This window comes from Abramis brama (assembly GCF_963993115.1).
Source record: "Abramis brama genome assembly, chromosome: 20".
Lineage (NCBI taxonomy): Eukaryota > Metazoa > Chordata > Actinopteri > Cypriniformes > Leuciscidae > Abramis > Abramis brama.
The window spans coordinates 25,868,556-25,888,208 of NC_139982.1; the positions used below are offsets into that span (position 1 = coordinate 25,868,556).

General features: G+C 34.2%; 2 protein-coding genes and 1 long non-coding RNA gene across 4 annotated transcripts; all 3 read right to left on the bottom strand.

Moving 5' to 3' along the window:
• Positions 1 to 1,191: 1,191 nt before the first annotated feature.
• Positions 1,192 to 10,958, bottom strand: LOC311071263 (class I histocompatibility antigen, F10 alpha chain-like). 2 transcript variants are annotated; one of them, XM_084095558.1, is made up of 5 exons: positions 10,792 to 10,958; positions 10,300 to 10,548; positions 3,191 to 3,469; positions 2,751 to 3,029; positions 1,192 to 2,670 (listed from the first exon to the last, which is right to left on the bottom strand). In XM_084095558.1, the coding sequence occupies exons 1-5, from the start codon at positions 10,841 to 10,843 to the stop codon at positions 2,549 to 2,551; spliced, it is 981 nt and encodes a 326-aa protein (XP_083951684.1). In that variant the 5' UTR covers positions 10,844 to 10,958; the 3' UTR covers positions 1,192 to 2,548. The 2 variants fall into 2 exon arrangements, with proteins under 2 accessions (XP_083951684.1, XP_083951683.1); XM_084095557.1 differs by lacking the exons at positions 10,300 to 10,548; positions 10,792 to 10,958 and adding exons at positions 4,104 to 4,343; positions 5,805 to 5,970.
• Positions 8,062 to 9,430, bottom strand: LOC311071267. Its single transcript, XR_014603802.1, has 3 exons — positions 9,252 to 9,430; positions 9,051 to 9,177; positions 8,062 to 8,815 (listed from the first exon to the last, which is right to left on the bottom strand). It is a non-coding gene; the product is annotated as an uncharacterized lncRNA (long non-coding RNA).
• A 5,682-nt stretch (positions 10,959 to 16,640) lies between the features above and the next one.
• On the bottom strand, positions 16,641 to 19,302 carry LOC311071265 (major histocompatibility complex class I-related gene protein-like). The gene is made up of 6 exons (XM_084095561.1): positions 19,165 to 19,302; positions 17,793 to 18,071; positions 17,361 to 17,639; positions 17,173 to 17,283; positions 17,011 to 17,043; positions 16,641 to 16,930 (listed from the first exon to the last, which is right to left on the bottom strand). Exons 1-3 carry the CDS (start codon positions 19,292 to 19,294, stop codon positions 17,377 to 17,379), a joined length of 672 nt encoding a protein of 223 aa, XP_083951687.1. The 5' UTR covers positions 19,295 to 19,302; the 3' UTR covers positions 16,641 to 16,930; positions 17,011 to 17,043; positions 17,173 to 17,283; positions 17,361 to 17,376.
• Between the last annotated feature and the right edge of the window lie 351 nt (positions 19,303 to 19,653).

The following is a 19,653-nucleotide window of genomic DNA, read 5'->3' on the forward strand; positions in this document are numbered from 1 at the left end:
GTGTCCCAGTTTGACAGTAGCGCCTGGTTCTCGAGACACCAAGCACTGTTTTGTGCGGATGGGCGGCCGGAGCGCTTTAAGGGTTATCCTGTTAGAACGGTGTTGTATGGCCCTAAGCTTATAACTAATGATCTTCGCAACAGAAGTGAATCAATCAAACAAAACTAACTTTAGCTGAAAAATAACTTTATCCTAGAACTGTTGTAAGGCCTAGACAATCTGCCATGGTAATTTCCTATTATCTCTGTAAAGCTGCTTTGAAATAATTCATATTGTTAAAAGCGCTATATAAATGATGGTGACTTGACCTGACTTGAAATGTTTTGCATTGAAATATTCACGTTTTAAATAATATATACAACCATGTTGAATTTCAGCCCATAAAAATGCAAGCCCTAAAAAGACAATGCATTAAATGCAAGCACGGTAATGCAATGCATATTTTTTTCAAGTAGGCCTAGCAATTCAAGCTTTTTTTGTTTAGAAACATTTGTCATTATTTTACCTCCATACTATAAATATGTACATATACACACAATCACTTTATTTAGTTTTCATGTAAACACTATGTTCGGATTCATCATTCGGAATGAATTCAGTCCGACTGAAACAAAAGGTGTGCATATAAACATAGGCAATGTGCCGGTGAGTGTAGCCTGTGAACATGAACAGCACACAGACGCGAATAGCACAGGAGTTTTAATAAGTGACGATCCTGCTTTCTGCCCGAAACACCGGTCAGATAATGAACTTTGAGTTTGTAATTTTTTTCTTTTATTTGTGAATAATTTTTTCTTTTTTTTACATTGAGAAAATACAAAAGTTCCGGGTTACAGAAATTAATTGAAATAGTCACGCATTAATTGAAAGAGTAATCGCAAATATGGTTAATTAACTGTAAATAGTTTGTTTGTGAATTTAGTTTTTTTAATTTTTTTTATGTATTTAATTTTACATTGAGAAAATAAAAGTTCCAGGTTTCAAATAGTTTTAACATGCAGTTTATCTACAAATGTAGAAAAAAAAAAAAAACAGAATAGAAAAAAAGTAGGCTATATATAGAAAAAGAGTGTTTTGAGTTCAAAGTTTGACTGTTGGGGCCCTATACCTGGAAGTGATTAGGGCCGCCAAATCACTAAGTCCGCCCCTGCTAGAAATAAATAGATAAAAAGGCACAAATAGGCAATATTTGATGTAAATGTTTTATTTACAAACAATCTGAACAGCTATACCATCATATTTTTTATAATATCTGTTAGCTAAACAAGTGAACACAGCAAAAACAACAGTATTCAGACAAAAGTCAATAGGCAACGGCATTCTATTGCGCATGAGCGACCTTAACTTCTACTTTGTGATGTCCCCCTGTCACAGTCTATAACGGGAGAACAGCTGTTTTGCTGTGTCATTAATACATGACAGATTGGATAAGTAAATTTTATATTTTAAAAGCCAATCAGAGCGGTCAGACTGAAATGGATTTCCATTTCCATTTCCATTCCATTTGATTTTTTTGCCATTCACACTTGACACTGACAGTCTGAACAAGGCTTAAATGTCACTATACTTATAAATCAGATAAATAAACAACCAACAAATCTTTTCTGAATTGGAAACATGGTTTAAACTGATTAACATCAAGTATGAAATGTAGACAGACAGATTCTCAAATGTAATTTCCAATCCAAAGAAAACAAGATGAATATGTAAAATTACATAAATATGATTTAATATATACACAACTCCTGTGCATAGCAATATCCTGTGGCTCGTTCAATCATATTAAAAGATTTAAAAATATTGGTTAATAGCACTGAAATTATTTAGATCAGTGGATTATTGGCATTGTATCAATGGAGAAAAATGTAAGTGTGTTTTCTCCAGAAAACTAAAGTGCAGACATAGTATACTTTTGATAAAATAGACAAAGAATTAGACTGCACAAAAAGTATAAAGTGAATCAAGGTAAATTGTGCTACTTGTGTGAAAATCTGGCTCAGCGTACCTGGATTAATTTCACCCCACTAGACAACAATTATTACAGTTGTACTACATTTACAGTTGTAATCTGTAATAGCCTATGTAAATAAGACATAGGTGGTATAACAATAAAAAAAAGATTGTATCGTATTGTTTGATACTGCTGATAGTTTAATACTGTCTTTTGACATCTTCAGTATGGTAGACAAGTGTACGGTATACTTTAAAATTCAATAAAATGGAATGATAAAATAAACAATAAAATAAGACAATTTGAGAGGTCTAAGCCAGAACAAGAAAATCCTCCCAACACACATTAGACATTTTGGTTTTCATCAAACCAACAACAGCAATAAATGCCAAAAACACTGAAGCATTGCAGTATTTTGAATTTGACTAACAATGCTATGTTAAGTATCGCATCAAGAAATTTGTATATCGTTACACCTCTACAACAGATGCACGTGGCACAAATATATTCCATTTAAAGTTATTTTGTAAAAATTCAAATGGATCATATTTTCATATTTTAAGAAAAACATACTACATCATTAAGTTGGGACTACCTCTATAGTCTCTGTCTTCCCGTCTGCCTTTTCATGCAAACAACTGCCAAAATCACAGATATCACACATACCAACAGCAGGACAGCAACAACAACTCCTATGTGACGTCTGGAAGGTTCATCTTCTAAAAGAGGAAGCATTTAGAATAAGATCAAAATGTAAAGATTTTATCTGATACTTTCTATTTCTGTAAAAGCTCATTACCTAACTCAATGATCAGTTTGTTGTCCAGACTGAGGTGTGTAACAGAGCAGCTGTATTTGTGTTTGTCTGCACTGATCTCCAGACTCTTCCTCATCTGGTACGTCCCGTCACCATTGGGCAGCAGATCTCCTCCAGTGATCTCATGATCAGATACAGGCTGTCCATCTCTGAACAGGGTCAGGTTGATGTGACGAGGGTAAAATCCTGTTGCCAAACAACTCACACGAGACCCTCCAGAATCTGAGTTTGCTTTTTGTGTGAGTGTGATATTGGGCTTTTCTGTAGGAGGAGGAGGAAAAAAAATAAACGAGAACATCAGAGAAAGTTTTACATGTATAAATACATGGGTTTATTTTTAATCCTGAAGATTAACTCTAAACAGTTACATTTGTTTTCATAAAACAAATTTAGGGAATTAAGATGTGCCCTTGAGTACGTACTTTTTCTGTTCATTTGATCTCTTCTCTTTTTGAGGTAATTCTTGAGAGTTTTTATACAAACTGGGTAAAAGGTCTTTTCAAATTCCTGCTTAAATTCTTCCAGGTCAGGTTTGATCAGTTCTTGTTTAATATTTACAGTCACAGTATAAGTAAATGTGTTGTTGATGTAACGCAGTTCATCTGTGGTGGAGCCTCTGGCAGCATCTGCAACAATCATCTTTCCAGGCTTGTCGGAGTCCAGCAGCTCACACACAACCAGTGTCTGATAAACATCAAGACCTGTGAGGGAAATATGAGGGAGAACTGTTATGGGAGATTGTCATGGATTGGCCTCCTTCATCTTACACTCATTGTTTAGCAAACCATTTATAAGAAAAAATAAATTTGATAACTCTAAAAGTGTCATTGTAAATAACCACATGCTATTATTATTATCGCCATGTGATCTTGTTGCAGGGTTGCCAGGCCAGCTTAACAAAATAGCCTAATGGCCAACCAAAAATAACCCAAAAGTAGCCCAATGACCATATCCTAAATATCACATAACTCACCCATTCATACTTTACGGTCACTGTAAATGCAAAATGAAACCCACTATATCGTAGTGATCATAAACACAGCTCTACCACATTACATTTTATTTTTCAGACAATGTTTTAAAAATATTAGAAGCATATTAATATTTTTTATATTTTTAATAAAGAAACAAAGAAGACTTTGCAGAAATTATTATAAAGTTATACTTTTAATTCTGATACCACAAATGATTTCACCTAAAAAACTAAAAATTTAAAATCAAACATTAAAAATATGCTCATCAAAAAGTTGTTTAAGCAATTGAATATGTACAGTATGAATAGCATTTTGTGCATTTTTAAATAGATTAATAGATGTCATTGAGCCAGATACTTACTGTCATTTTGGCTTAACAGTTCTGATCTTCTCAAAAAGGAGTTATACATGTAGTCACTTATACCCTTAATGTAAACTGAATCAATCACATCATCCTCATTCGTCGTATTCCCTCTTGGAATATATGTATTTGAATCATAGTATCCAACTGTGATGTCATCCAAAGTTGTTGTGCTACTAAATTTAGGAAATTGTGTTTTTTCACGAATGTAAGTTGAAAGCAACCACAAAGAATGAGAACCTGAAAAACAAATTGATTACTGGTGATTACAATGGATAATTATTCATTATTGATTCTTGACTGATTGATTTCTACCATAGTAGGCTATGAGACTGTATACAATAAAACTTTTAAGCTTCATCCTATTTATTTTTAATTTAAAACATAAGCCTTGGAATCTTGGCAATGACTTGTACTTTCATTCAGAATGAAAATGATAAGAGTAGGGGAGAGTGGGGCACAACCACTTTTTGACTTTCTCAGTTTGTATAAATCCACTTGGGGTTCAGGTTTTTTTTTTTTTTTTTTACACATTAATTTCACACGTTTAGTACAAATATGTGGTCTCGCTTCATTAATACAGTGTATACTTTTTTCTTTATTTTATGAAGATAGAATGATGACATAAAGAATCGCATGTGCAGGGTAAGATCTGTGAAAGTGTACATAAGACAATATAAATTTAATTTGCATGCGCAAGAAGATTTGTGAAGGTGTAAATCGCCTTTCAAGCGTAATAAAAAATATTTGCATCATTTTACTGTTATTCATAAGTGTAATTCATGTATTGTGAAACTACAGCTTCATGCTAATGCAATTTAATTTACGCTTACAATCTTATGTACACTTTCATAAATCTTACCCTGCGCGTGCGATTTTTTTATGGCAAAATTTTTACCTTCATAAATAAAGAAAAAAAGTATACACTGTATTAATGAAACAAGCTAATGAGTGAACAGTGATAACATGCCCATAGGGTACACTGTAACATGAGGGGCACATTGTAACGACCATATGACAGCTTAAGATGTTGTCTGATCTAATCAAAAAAATATACTAGACAAACAAAATTATTTTGTAAATAAAATACAATTATTTTATTTTTTCAAATAAAATAATGCCGTTTTTAATAATTAAAATAAACTTTTGGAGTTTGACAATGAACACACTGCAAATACAGCTATACAACATAGTTCAAAATAGTGTGAGGAAAAGCAAATAGATGAAGAAAAGCATTCAGACATTCAGAAAAACACAAAGCTGAACACAACACACCCCACCCACACACCGCTCTCATGGAACAAGAGACAAAAAGACGGGCCAGAATGCTTTGCATTTCATGAAATAATAATTTCTGAATATTGAACTCAACTCTTTACTCGCAGTCGCCTCTCTCTCATGGTTTGCCAATAGAATTCATTAAAGTTATATGTTAATAACATCAAAGAATAGCATAGTTCTAATAGCGTGGCACACTGTAACAGAATGCCCCACCACCTCAACTGGGATTTATATCTGGCTAGTGATCTTTCTTGTTTTAGAAAAACAGAGATGAAAAAATAACAATAAATAAATAATAATAAATAATAATTTAGTAAGAAATGTACTTGCTATTATTAAATATTTGTTCTGCCATATCTTTTTTATGGCAACAACTAGGTTTTAAAATTCTACTAATATTTAAAAACGTAAACAACTTACCATATGAAGCAGATGGAAGTGAAAGTGTGAGTAAAAAAACGACATACGATTGTGTCCATTTGCACTGCATGATTTTAGTCTTCAAATATTTTGCAAAAATTTAGGCTACCTGCACAGGTACCAAGTTAGAACATGGCTGCGTCTTCTTCTTCTTCTTGTAGGATTCCGGCAGTGTAGACGCTGCTGAGCGTATTACTGCCCTCCACAGGTCAAAGCTTGAACTAAATTCTTGCAAACAGTCCTGTGTCGTGCAAGAACTGAAAAACTGCCTTGGAGATCAGTTTATGCTCGTCAGTGTCCAAACAAAGATAAAACAGAAAAAGCCTAAACTCCAAGTCCTGCCAATTTAACAAAGAATATATTTAATTCTGCCCTATACTTTCTGCATTATAGGAAAACATGCCCTACTGTCTCAAGACTCCCACATTCACACAAGCCAGAAACATGCTTTCCTACAATGCACAAAGAATAATTGAACCCACAGTGCCCTTATGGCTGCATCTCAGCCTATGTTTAGTTTTTCCATTAAAGGGGTGATTGATTATGATTTCACTTTTCTAACTTTAGTTAGTGTGTAATGTTGCTGTTTCAGCATAAACAACATCTGCAAAGTTACGACGCACAAAGTTCAAAGCAAAGGGAGATATTTTCTTTTAAAGAAATCGTTTTTTAAGGACTACAACAAACGTCTGGTAGGGACTACACAACATTCCTCCCGGGTTAGTGACATCACTAACCATAAACCCCGTCCCCAGGAACACGATTTATAGATTATCAAGACAGAATATGCTAATCAATGACTAGAAGATAAGATGCATAAATTCATCAACTAACCATTCAGAAATGTTGTCACTTCTTCTTGAGTCTCTCCATCTTTCTCTGAATCTGGTTGAACATAAAAGGCTAAACATATTGAAATTTTCAGGACACAAGCTGTTGTAGCTCCACCCTCTGTGCTGGGAGCAGCAGGTCATTTGCATTTAAAGGGACAGATACAAAAAAACGTGCGTTTTTGCTCACCCTCAAAAAGTGACAATTTTAACATGCTATATAAGAATATCTGTGGGGTATTTTGAGCTAAAACTTCACATACACACTCTGAGGACTTATTTTACATCTTGTGAAAAGGGCATTATACCACCCCTTTAAATTTGAACAGGGGTGATGGTAGGCTAGTGTGATGGGTCATTCATGCACGATCCGTTCATTGCATCTGTCACGTGACAAAGGAAAGATTGCGTAGGTGGATGTGTTCGGGGATGTGTTTTGGCTGTTAAAAAGTATAATATTTAAAGACACTTAAATGAACGAATCAGGAGAGTCAGTAGTAAATTTGCAGATCATTTGGGATGTGCATTGGTTCATCATAGACTGCTTTACTCGCAATGTTTATTTATTTTATTACAGAACAAAAAAAATAAATTGATAAACATGAAAGTATTTTAAAAGTAAAGAATTTGTCTGTGTAATGTAGAAGATGCTCCATTAAACAATCAGAGCAGGTTGACTGTCAGATGTTTTACAGTAAATATGAGCCATTAACTACAGTTGTTCTCAACTAAGGGGGCCGGGGCCTCTGCAAACTTCTAAGGGGTCCTCAATATGACTCAAAATAATTTAAAACCAGCATAAAAATTTGCCAAACATATTTTTACATTCATATACTCCAGAAAGATGACAATGATGCAATAAATCTAAAAATATGCCCATTAAAAAGAAGGAAATTATATGAACTTCTGCACAATCTTACTTGATTTGATCATAAATCGAAATATAGACTAGGTGACAACATGCCGTGGAAGGAACAGCAGTGAGTGCAGACATTTGCAATGATATTTTAAAAACAATATGTATACAAATAATGTATACAAAATAATTGATTAACATGGTGTCTGAGGATATGGCTCTGTGTGAAACACATGTGAGATTACTAAAATAATGTTTTAATATGTGATAAAAGATTGCATAAAACAAAAGACCAAAGTCTTTAATGTAGCCTATATTTGCTAACAAGCACATCCGTATTTATTACATGCACACTAGTATTTTTAAAGTGTATAAGCTACACATTGTAATTCTTAATATTGACTTATTATTAGTCAGACTATATGTCACATTTCAGATGGATGTATGTGCAAACAGGTTGTGTTTTGGGACATTTGTCATGTTCTCAGATTGCTCACTTTTAAATTGATAAATTAATTGAATTGGTCAGTTGATTATCACCTCAAACGTTACAATAATTAAACCAAAGATTAAACCAAATACCAAAATCTTTAATGTATAAATATTTGCACTCTCAGTACACCCGTCATCCAATGGCCTTGTTTCTCATACAAGCAATCAATAAAAATACAAAAAACAGGAACAGGCATATGAAACAGGCACACACATACTGTATATATAGCCAGACAGATTCTCAAATGAAAACTCCTATTCAAATCAGCAAGCACAATCTAGTATGATTGCACAAAAACAATATTAGACCCAGCAACATAACAATAAACTACATACAGTGTAATGGTCTGTGTGTATATTGAAACCTCTGTTTTGGGATTTCCCACATCTTGGAGTATGGATGAGGCTATGCCATTCTGTTTTTGGTTTTGTGTTTGTAAAATATAAATCCATTAACAAACCTGTATCCTGTGAATTACTTAGCACACTATAGGTTACAACACCATAAAAAGATACTTGATATAGAAACTATGCCCTCTTGACAAGAAAGTTGTCTATAAATACATTTAAATTCTTTGTAAACATAAAAAAATAATACAGAGAAACAATCAGCTGTTAATTCAGTGTTATTCTCCCATCTAAGAATATAAATCTCAATTGTAAATCTCACAGTTTATTAAAAGCAAATATTGCATTGGCTCAGATGGTGTAAAGAAATCTCAGATTATTATTCCTCCATTTCTGAATGAATAAAACAGAAGATGTGATGGTTTGATCCTCATTCAAATGGATGGATATCTTCAGATATCTAGGCTATATAACATTATTTTCATCTGTAAATGGATATAAAGGTGATTTAATATATAAGACAATAATCTAGCTGTTATTCCATTCTGAGGATTTTACAGTTATAATAATTTGTATAAAAGTCAAAATGAGGTTTGTAGTAATTTTATCACGCTCCAGAAAACTGTGGTATTTTAGTATTTGTCACAAATATTCCATTATACATAAAGTGATCTTGTAAATATTCAAATAGATCACATTTTATCTTGAAGGAAAACATACCAGAACATTAAGTTGGCCTACTTCTTGACCTTCTAATCCTTATGACTGCCACAATCACACATCACACATATCACCAACATCAGGACAGCAACAGCAACTTCTATGTGACGTCTGGAAGGTTCATCTTCTATAAGAGGAAGCATTTAGAATAAGATCAAAACATTTTATCTGATACTTTCTATTTCTGTAAAAGCTCATTACCTAACTCAATGATCAGTTTGTTGTCCAGACTGAGGTGTGTGGCAGAGCAGCTGTATTTGTGTTTGTCTGCACTGATCTCCAGACTCTTCCTCATCTGGTACGTCCCGTCACCATTGGGCAGCAGATCTCCTCCAGTGATCTCATGATCAGATACAGGCTGTCCATCTCTGAACAGGGTCAGGTTGATGTGACGAGGGTAAAATCCTGTTGCCAAACAACTCACACGAAACCCTCCAGAATCTGAGTTTGCTTTCTGAATAAATCTGATTTTTGGTGCTGCTGTGGAAACAAAAAAAGAGAGGTTATTTTACTCCACATCAAAGAACTTTTGACTTGTTAATGTGAAGATTTTAGGTTGACACTAAGAAGATTATTTCAGAGCCTGCTAGGTTTTGTTTAAACATATGGACTTTATAATGGCAGATATAAAAAGAATTCCATGGTCATCATAAAACAGAAACTTATAAAACAGGCACTTTTAACGCAGTTTACATCAGCTAAAATGTTTGTCATAAGAAGCGGCCTTGAGTACTTACCCTTTCTATTAACTTCATTCACAGTCTCTTTTGTAGGTAATACTTGAGGGTACTAATACAAACTATTGATAGAACTTCATATATTTGAGTTTGAATTCTTCCAGGTGAGGTTTGAGCATATCTTGTGAAATATTTAAAATCACTTTATAAGTAAACTTGTTGTTAAAATAACAGATCTCATCTGTGGTGCAGCCTCTGGCCGCATCTTTTGTCAGCATCTTTCCAGAATTGTTGAGGTCCAGCATCGCACACACAACCAGTGTCTGATAAACATCAAGACCTTTGAGGGAAATGAGGGAGAAGATTGTCATAGACTGGCCTAGTCTTTTCAAGGAAAGGTTAAATAATCACAAATCAACTTTACGCCTCCAAATATATTAAAATACATTTTAAGAAATTCTAAATTTGCTTATCATAGATTGTATGTATAATTTGATTAATACAGCAAGACAAAAGAATTGCGTCACGTCATTGGCTCACGTCATTATGTGTATTCGTGTGAGGATACTTACTGTCATTTTGGCTGTCTTGCCTTAACAGTGCAGCTCTTCTCAAAAAGGAGTTATACATGTAGTCACTTATATCCTTTATGTAATCTGAATTAACCACATCATCCTCATTCGTCGTATTCCCTCTTGGAAAATACGTCCCTGACTTATAGTATCCAACTGTGATGTCATCCAAAGTTGTTGTGTAACTAAATTCAGGAAATTGTGTTTCTCCCTGAATGTAAGTTGAAAACAACCACAAAGAGTGAGAACCTGAAACACAACATGGTGGTTGTTGTTTTAACATAGTGATTTTCTATCTATTTCTCCATCTACTCCATCTAGAATATAGTTTAAAACATGGTTCTTGAATGATATGACTTCTCAAGCTTTCAGCATACATGAGTAATGCTCTATGAAGATCAGTAGCGAGATAACATGGATAACATCTTGAATTTAATTAATTGAATAGCATTATGCCTACGTTTTAACAATTCATAACCTTTTGAAACTTACCATTTGAAGCAAATGTTGGAGGTAAAAGTACAACACGAGAATATCTATCCATATTCCCAGCATTGTTTCAGTCTCTCATGTTTTAGAAAATGATGTGAACATTTTTAAACTAGTATCTCTCAAAATGTAACAACTTATACGTTGTTTATCGAGTGTTGCCGTCGAATACGAAAGAAATTAGTCTTTAGTTTCCTGTCTAAATGCCAGCAAGCATAATTCATTTTCCTCATTCCATTCTATTTGAGCGTTAAACCACACATGCGCTGTTGTCACCTGTCCGCACAAGCATGAAGTCATTATTCAGGCATTAGCTACAAACTCAACCAAAGTTCACAGGCAATGCTACTGTTTTACAGTATTGTAGAACTTTACAGTGTGGTCGTCTCTGCTCTAGGAGGATAACACAATTTAAGCATGAAATACAACATGTTTACAAGCAAGAATAGTTGCAAACATGAGGTCCATAAGGCTCTTGGTAGAAATATTTAAGATTCTTTTTGTATTCCATGGTACAGGAATGTGCAGTATAGCCTATATGATAATCTCTTTGTGGTTCTGCACAGGTTTTACTTTACTTTACTTTACTTTTAATTCAAATTAACTGGATAAACATTGAAGTACTGTAAAAGTATTTTATTTATTTTTTTGTCAGTATACACAGTCCACCTGGTTATGCTTTTTGGTTGACCAAAAATGTTTTATGTTTTTTATATATCATAATATGTATATCATTTTAAATATATGTATATAATTTTATATATATATAATACAGTGTATACTATATATACAGTGTCATATATTTTTAAGCAGATTCAGCCACCAGCCAGTCTGTGATTTCTCATTGGTTTTCAGACACCCATTTTATATTTGCTTTAGCCTACGAATAGATTATTATTTTAGGTCATTTATTATGTTATATAGGTCAAAATAGTGAGTTTGTCCCATTCAGAGCCTGGTAAAAGAACAAAATGCCACCATAAAAACAAAATAATTGGCTAATTATTTTTGTTCATACCAGTTTTTTCCAAGAGCCAAAAGCGTGACTGCTCCACCCCTGCCTTCATCCAGTTGATGGGTATAATCCATTCATAACTATAAGAATCAGTAGAAATAGACATAACACTAAAGAAAACAGATCAGTGATCAGTAGACCAGTGAACTAGCCTACACAAAAATTCAGATTCTCAGAATTATGAACAAATCTGTTTTCCTTATAAATCTTTTAAAATATGTAGGTTTACAAGACAGTGTAAAACTGTGAAAAAGTATTAATAGGCTACTCAATCAAAAGATTAAATGGCCTACAACTACAGTACATGGCAAGTATACTTAGAATACTTAATTATACTTTTAAGTAGAAAATATCTCAATCAAAATATTAAGTACATGTATAGTTCAAATATACTAGGACATTTCTGTCAGTATAAGTCAAGTATACTTATGTGCAATTTTTGTATATTTCTGTGAAGTAGGATAGCCTATATAAAAAGTAGAAAGTATACTTTCTTATTTTTAGTTTAAAAGAAAGTATACTAACAACACACCTGAATACAATTATTTTTCGTAAGGGTCCCTTCATATCAGTAACCTAATGAAAGGTGATTTATTTTCCATGAAGAGGATTGATGATTACGCTTCGTTGGGTGATGCTGCATCCACACCACCAGGTGTCAGCATAAGTTCTGTATAGCAGGGAGTGAAGACCATAGACATAAATAATAAATATGGTCTAGTTTATTATTTAATGATTTAGAATGGAAAAAGAAGAAGAAAAACAAAGAAGAGGAAAAAATATCTTCTTTTGTGTTAGACAGAATAAATAGTCAAACAGGTTTGGAACAACTTGAAAGTGAGTAAATTACGAGAACATTTTAATTGGGGAAAAGTAACTGAGATTAATAGCAAGTGTAAACCATGATAAATAAAAAATAGGTGGCATGCTTTATACGAATTAAATTATATAATAATTATATTATATTTGTCACCTTTAGAGATCATAAATCAACTCATAAAATATGTTTTAATGATTACTGTAAAAAATAAAAGAAAAACAGGGGTGAAGTCAGCTAAAATGGTCCATGTTTTGGTAAATTACTTATAATACCATCAAATAAGCTATGAATGAGATCTAATGATATTTTTATAAATTAGCATTGGTTTCAGCACGTACCTTCTTGAGCCACAGCACAACATTCAGGTAAAATGGGCCAATATAAAAGTAGGTAATTTCTGCTTAAATCATTTTATTTGTAACAGTAAATTGACACTATTGGCTTTAGCGTGTCATAGTTAAACTATAAATGTATTTCATTAAATAGAAAGTTGAACAAATATTTAATTAAAAAATGCAATTAAAAATTAACTGATCATGTTGTATAGGTGTGTTTCTGTGCATTAGTGTCTTTTGTGTGCATGTATGTGTGTATGCTTGTCAAATATTTGTCAAACATGGTTAAAGATTAGAACATCAATTTCTGCGTAACTTCTGTTTAAACGTGTGTGTGTATGCAGCCCATTTTAGCTGAAAATTGTGGCATTTTAGCTTAACATGCCATTTCTGTACAAAGAAAACAGGAAAAAAGGAAACAGTGCAAAACTAACTCAAAGTCCAACTGAAGCAAAACACAGACTGGATGTGATAAATACATGATGTATTAAAGCCGGGTTAACACTGTATGATTTTGGCCACAATTTGTCCATCTGAGACAAATTTTGAGAATCATGAAAAATCTTAAGTCTTTGATCGCCACATTATCTCAGACGAAATTCTGGCAGTGTCAGAAGCAGAGTTTCACACACAGTCCTGCAGTGACTTCTCTTAAAACTGTCAAATCAAAAACCAATAGGAGTTCAGAACCGGATGATGCAACAACAAACCTCCACTTGCTTCAGTCAAGAGTCTTCATTTTTTTTCCAGATTTGTTTTTTATGATCAAAATTAACACTAGAGATGTTTTTGTTTACTGGCCACCTTTTCTATCCCACATGTAAATGCAGCTCACAGTCAATGAACGTGTTTCGTATTGAAGACAAGTCTTCTTTTGCGTTTCTGTTTTTAGCGGATCTTGAATGGCCGTACATTCTGACATTTAATGATAACTGAGATCCAGTGTGACATGGCTTACAGCGGCGATCATGTTGGTAAAGTCTGACAATCAACAGTTGTAAAAGACTATTCAATCGTACAGTGTGAAGCCGGTTTAACATACAGTAAAGATGAAAGACTGTAATGAGGTCAATGTTATTTTTGAGGTCATTTTTTAGTTATCTGAACACATTTCTTTCATTCAAGCTAAAAAAAAAAAAATGTGCAAATGACATTAACTTCAGGATGCTGTTTCCATGTTTTCTTCAGATTCTGAAAAATAAAATATAACATACTTTTTTTAGATTTAGAATTTAAGTAGGCCTATACAAATTCAATCATTAACTTCATTAACCAGTTTTCTCATTTGTCATTTACTTATGATTTGGACTGTAAACAACAGCAGGCTACTGAAGATTTCACGCATTAGACAGAAACTAGGTCATAAGACATTGACTTTTGGTAAAAAATAAACAAAAATAACATACCGGTACTCACTAGAAGCAGCAGAATAATGACAGTTTAATGAAGACACTGTATAACGTGAAAAAATATAATTAACGTACTTAATATAAATTAAAATATATTCATATTTATCTTAAGCATCACATCTATAGGCTCACTGAATGATTTAGCATTATTTTGAGATGGTCCTCACTGCAGAACACAAAATCCACCTTACATACCTAAACCTACCCATCTCCACCCCCTGATCCCTAAACCCACCCCTAAACCTACCAATCTCCACCCCCTGATCTCTAAACCCACCCCTAAACCTACCAATCTCCACCCCCTGATCCCTAAACCCACCCCTAAACCTACCAATCTCCACCCCTTAGATCTGGATCCAACTCCGCCCCCTGGATCTTGTGTACAGGTGCTACTGATTATTTCGGCTGTTGTCCTGCTCGTCTCTTATATATGACAACTCCTGTTGCAAACACCAAAAGCAGAGCCAAAACTATCAGCACTGAGGGAATCACTGATTTAAATGGTTCTCCATGATCAAATTCTGAAACAAACAAGTTAAAAAGGTCACAAACGCATTAGAAACACTTGAAAGGGGTGGATTTTGGAATCCACTGCTGCTTCAATGTATATGTAATGAGTGATTATAATCAAGGTATTAATCAATATTTTTCCTTCTAAATATCACGACTTGAATGACATCTCTAGGCTTGTGAGATTTTACTTTGTTATAGAAGTTGCCAGTGTGATCACTGAAATGTCCTTTTCATGTATTCTCTAATGTCTGTATTTGATATCTGAATGCAGTAACAGTGCTTGCTTATTTAGCCCGGCTTCCGGAAATGAAATATGGAAAGATGTTTTGTTAAGAAAGGTCTTCAACATGTGTCACATACTGCTGTTTTTCTAGGGTACCCTGACAACTATAAGTCACAGGGGTCATTGAAGTCTATAGTTTAAGGGAACCTTTCTCAGGTGTGTGAGTTAATCTTCTTGGTTACAGGTTAAGGAAGCACTGGCATTATGGGAGATTGACTGAGTTGTTGTTCGGGACATGATGGTGTCCATCAACCCAAATCTGCGACCTGGAAGGTCACGACGTGCCTAACTTCAGGGTCCGAGTGTCAGCCGCATAATCGATGGAGATATGCTTCAGTCTATCTGTATATGTGTAGAAAATTACTATGTTTATCAATTTCTTAGCCAATCAGAAACTGCAACCTGAAGCAAGGACGTAGCTTAGACCTTGGTGAAGGGTATAACTGCTGTGATCTTTGTAACTGTAAGCGGGGCGGCCTACGAACTCCTGTGTGAGTCTTGAAGCTGACTTCTGCTGATGAAACTGCAGACTGTCTTCAGTAAAAAAAAAAAAAATTATTATAATTCTGACTCCTGGTCTTCTTTCAAAACATCTGGTCCTTGGGTCCTAAACTGTTACCCCCCTAACACATTAATATTGTATTAAGTATTAATAAAACACATATTAATATAACACTAAAACTAATATAAAAGTGCAATGTAGATATGTGGACATGTTTTAAACGTGTCTGATCCTCCAGACAGATGTCAGTCTGTGACAGTGTTGTAAGAATTGAGCAATTACAAAATGCCGGACAGTCTGGTTGAAGAGCGACCAGACCCTGAGAGGACAAAGGACCTCTCTGGAAATGAACATTTGAGCTAGCCCTCGTGCACTATCGAGACGAAAGTCTCACCTCCGAGTCATCCTAATCTACATTTAATTCCCTCTTCCCTCACCCCCTCTCTCTCATGCTCAGATCACTTGAATTCACCCAAGAAAATGTATAGTTTAATGTGAATGATTATCACTGAGTATTTTTCATGTTTGGTATCATTTAAAATGTCTCAGTGCGACTGGTACAAATGTCTCATTTCCAAATAAGTAAAACAAAAGGAAATAAGGTTTTTAAGAGTTTAGGGATAACTGACACCCAAAGGAAGGTGGTCTCTAGGCAAATGGTCTCTTTCGGTCTCACTTGAGAGTGAGACCTCTCCGACCTCATGTATATTATCCTAATGTTGAGTTTGCATCTTCTCTCTATTCCAGAGCATTTGATGTTTTGTATCGATTATCTTTGAATTGATTATGAAATTGGCATGGTACATTTACTTGACATAATAAATTGTTACATTTGATTATTCTAACCGACTTTGGCATTATTTTCATCAGAGTTAAAAGGAGTAGTCAAACATTCGCTCATAATTAATGATCCACAGATATCATTAAAGCCTTTTCATTTATGGAGTCAGATGAAATAACGAGAGAATACTTATTCAAATGTATTGCATTTAATCAAAAAATACTTTGCCTCGAGAAAAGACTGTAACATCGAGCGCGAGCCTTACAGTGTGTTTTAGCAAACATTGATTTTACAGAACAAAATCCGAGATATTGGATCAATAAAGATGTTTAAAACACAAACATATAAAGTACAATCTTTAAAAAAATATGTATTGAAAACACAATTATGTATCATTCATTTACTTGTTTAAAGATGTTTCACATCTCCGTGACTTCCTGCTGTGTTTTATGCATTGGTGGTTTTTCTACACTCTCTTCAGATCCTGAAAACAAAATAAAATTTCATTTTCATTTTAATAAATGAGCAGAAAATTGTATAAGATATTGAAAACTAAATACTCACTCGAAGCAGCAGAATAATCACTTTTAGATGAAGCTAAAACATTAAAAACAGAATTTTTTTTTAATGACAATGGTATCATAAAAAAAAAAATAATATTTTGGTTTTATCTTTTGCATCATGTCTATCACATCTGGCAGACTCATTTTAATTTGTAGATCCTACCTGCTCGTCTCCACTTGTATATGACGGCGCCAGTCCCAAACACCAACAGCAGAGTCAAAACTATCAGCACTGGGAGAATCACTGATTTAAATGGTTCACCAGGATCAAATTCTAAAAACAAACATGTTAAAACTGTCAGATTAGAAAGATAGTTCTGTAGTATATTTTACATTTTCACACCTCATTACCTAAAGTGACGTGGAGTTAGTTGTCCAGACTGAGGTGTGTGGCAGAGCAGCTGTATTTGTGTTTGTCTGCACTGATCTCCAGACTCTTCCTCATCTGGTACGTCCCGTCACCATTGGGCAGCAGATCTCCTCCAGTGATCTCATGATCAGATACAGGCTGTCCATCTCTGAACAGGGTCAGGTTGATGTGACGAGGGTAAAATCCTGTTGCCAAACAACTCACACGAAACCCTCCAGAATCTGAGTTTGCTTTTTGTGTGAGTGTGATATTGGCCTTTTCTGTAGGAGAAAGAGGAAAAAAAATAAACGAGAGAACGTTTTACATGTATAAATATATGGGTTTATTTTTAATCCTGAAGATTTACTCTAAACAGTTACATTTGTTTTCATAAAACAAATTTAGGGAATTAAGATGTGCCCTTGAGTACGTACTTTTTCTGTTAATTTGATCTCTTCTCTTTTTGAGGTAATTCTTGAGAGTTGTTATACAAAGTGGGTAGAAGGTATTTAAAAATTTCTGCTTAAATTCTTCCAGGTCAGGTTTGATCAGTTCTTGTTTAATATTTACAGTCACAGTATAAGTAAATGTGTTGTTGATGTAACGCAGTTCATCTGTGGTGGAGCCTCTGGCAGCATCTGCAAAAATCATCTTTCCAGGCTTGTCGGAGTCCAGCAGCTCACACACAACCAGTGTCTGATAAACATCAAGACCTGTGAGGGAAATGAGGGAGAACTGTTATGGGAGATTGTCATGGATTGGCCTCCTTCATCTTACACTCATTGTTTAGCAAACCATTTTTAAGAAAAATTAAATTTGATAACTCTAAAAGTGTCATTGTAAATAACCACATGCTATTTTACAACCTAAACTAACATTGCCTTGTAAAAAAGTTACTTTTTTACTACATCGTCACTGTTTCCCCTAAGTGTGCTGACTCTTCTTTATAGTATTTCCCATTTTAGTTCTTGTTCCCCTAAGTTTCCTGTGCTAGTTTTGTAGTCCCTTTGCAGTTCCTTGATCATTGGTACTCCTTGATTGTCTCCGCATCTTATCTTGTTATCTTATCATTATCCTTGTTATCTTGTCTGAATAGACCTGTGTTTGTCGGTGGTTGTCTTAAGGTAAGCTCACACTACACAACTTTTGGCTGGATTTTGCTGTCCTAAACTGATTTTCAAGGTCTGTGGCTAAATCAGTGCTGGTTGTAGTCGCCGATGCTTGTTAAGTTTGAGCAGGTCGGCGACGTCTCAAGCATTCACAGATGCTGCAAAATTTTCAAACCTGTTTGATATTATCGCCATATGATCCTGTAGCAGGGTTGCCAGGCCAGCTTAACAAAATAGCCTTGGCCAACTAAATATAACCAAAAAGTAGCCCAATGAACATATCCCAAATATCAAAATATTCCATTCGTATACCTTATAACTCACCCATTCATACTTTACGGTCACTCTAAATGCAAAATGAAACCCACTATATCGTAGCAATCATAAACACAGCTCAAAGGCTATAGGCTACTACATTACATTTTATTTTTCAATGTTTTAAAAATATTAGAAGCATATTAATATTTTTTATATTTTTAATAAAGAAACAATAATAGAAGATTTTCCAGAAATTATTATAAAGTTGTTCTTTTAATTCTGATACCACAAATGATTTCACCTAAAAAACTACAAATTTAAAATCAAACATTAAAAATATGCTCATCAAAAAGATGTATTTAAGCAATTGAATATGTACAGAATAGCATTTCTGGCATTTTTAAATAGATTAATAGATGTCATTGAGCCAGATACTTACTGTCATTTTGGCTGTCTTGCCCTAACAGTGCGGCTCTTCTCAAAAAGGAGTCATACATGTAGTCACTTATACCCTTTATGTAATCTGAATCAATCACATCATCCTCGTTTGTTGTATTCCCTCTTGGCATATATGTCTTTGAATTATAGTACATTTACATTTATTCATTTAGCTGACGCTTTTATCCAAAGCGACTTACAATTGCTATGGATGTCAGAGGTCGCACGCCTCAGGGACACATTGGTGTCTCACAGTGGATTCGAACCCGGGTCTCTCACACCAAAGGCATGTGTCTTATCCACTGCGCCATCACCATCCCGCTCTCCCCTACTCGTATCATTTTATTTCTGAATGAAAGTATAAGTCATTGCCAAGATTCCAAGGCTTATGTTTTAAATTAAAAATGAATAGGATGAAGCTTAAAAGTTTTATTGTATACAGTCTCATAGCCTACTATGGTAGAAATCAATCAATGAATCAAATAATCAA

Coding starts and splice junctions, on each gene's coding strand:
- LOC311071263 (XM_084095557.1), bottom strand. CDS start 5,874: ATGCAGTGCAAATGGACACAATCGTATGTCGTTTTTTTACTCACACTT. Junction 4,344..5,804: donor ACTTCCATCTGCTTCATATG/GTAAGTTGTTTA, acceptor TTTGTTTTTCAG/GTTCTCATTCTTTGTGGTTG. Junction 3,030..3,190: donor AGATCAAATGAACAGAAAAA/GTACGTACTCAA, acceptor CTCCTCCTACAG/AAAAGCCCAATATCACACTC.
- LOC311071265 (XM_084095561.1), bottom strand. CDS start 19,294: ATGCCAAGAGGGAATACAACAAACGAGGATGATGTGATTGATTCAGAT. Junction 18,072..19,164: donor GCAAGACAGCCAAAATGACA/GTAAGTATCTGG, acceptor TTTCCCTCACAG/GTCTTGATGTTTATCAGACA. Junction 17,640..17,792: donor AGATCAAATTAACAGAAAAA/GTACGTACTCAA, acceptor TTTCTCCTACAG/AAAAGGCCAATATCACACTC.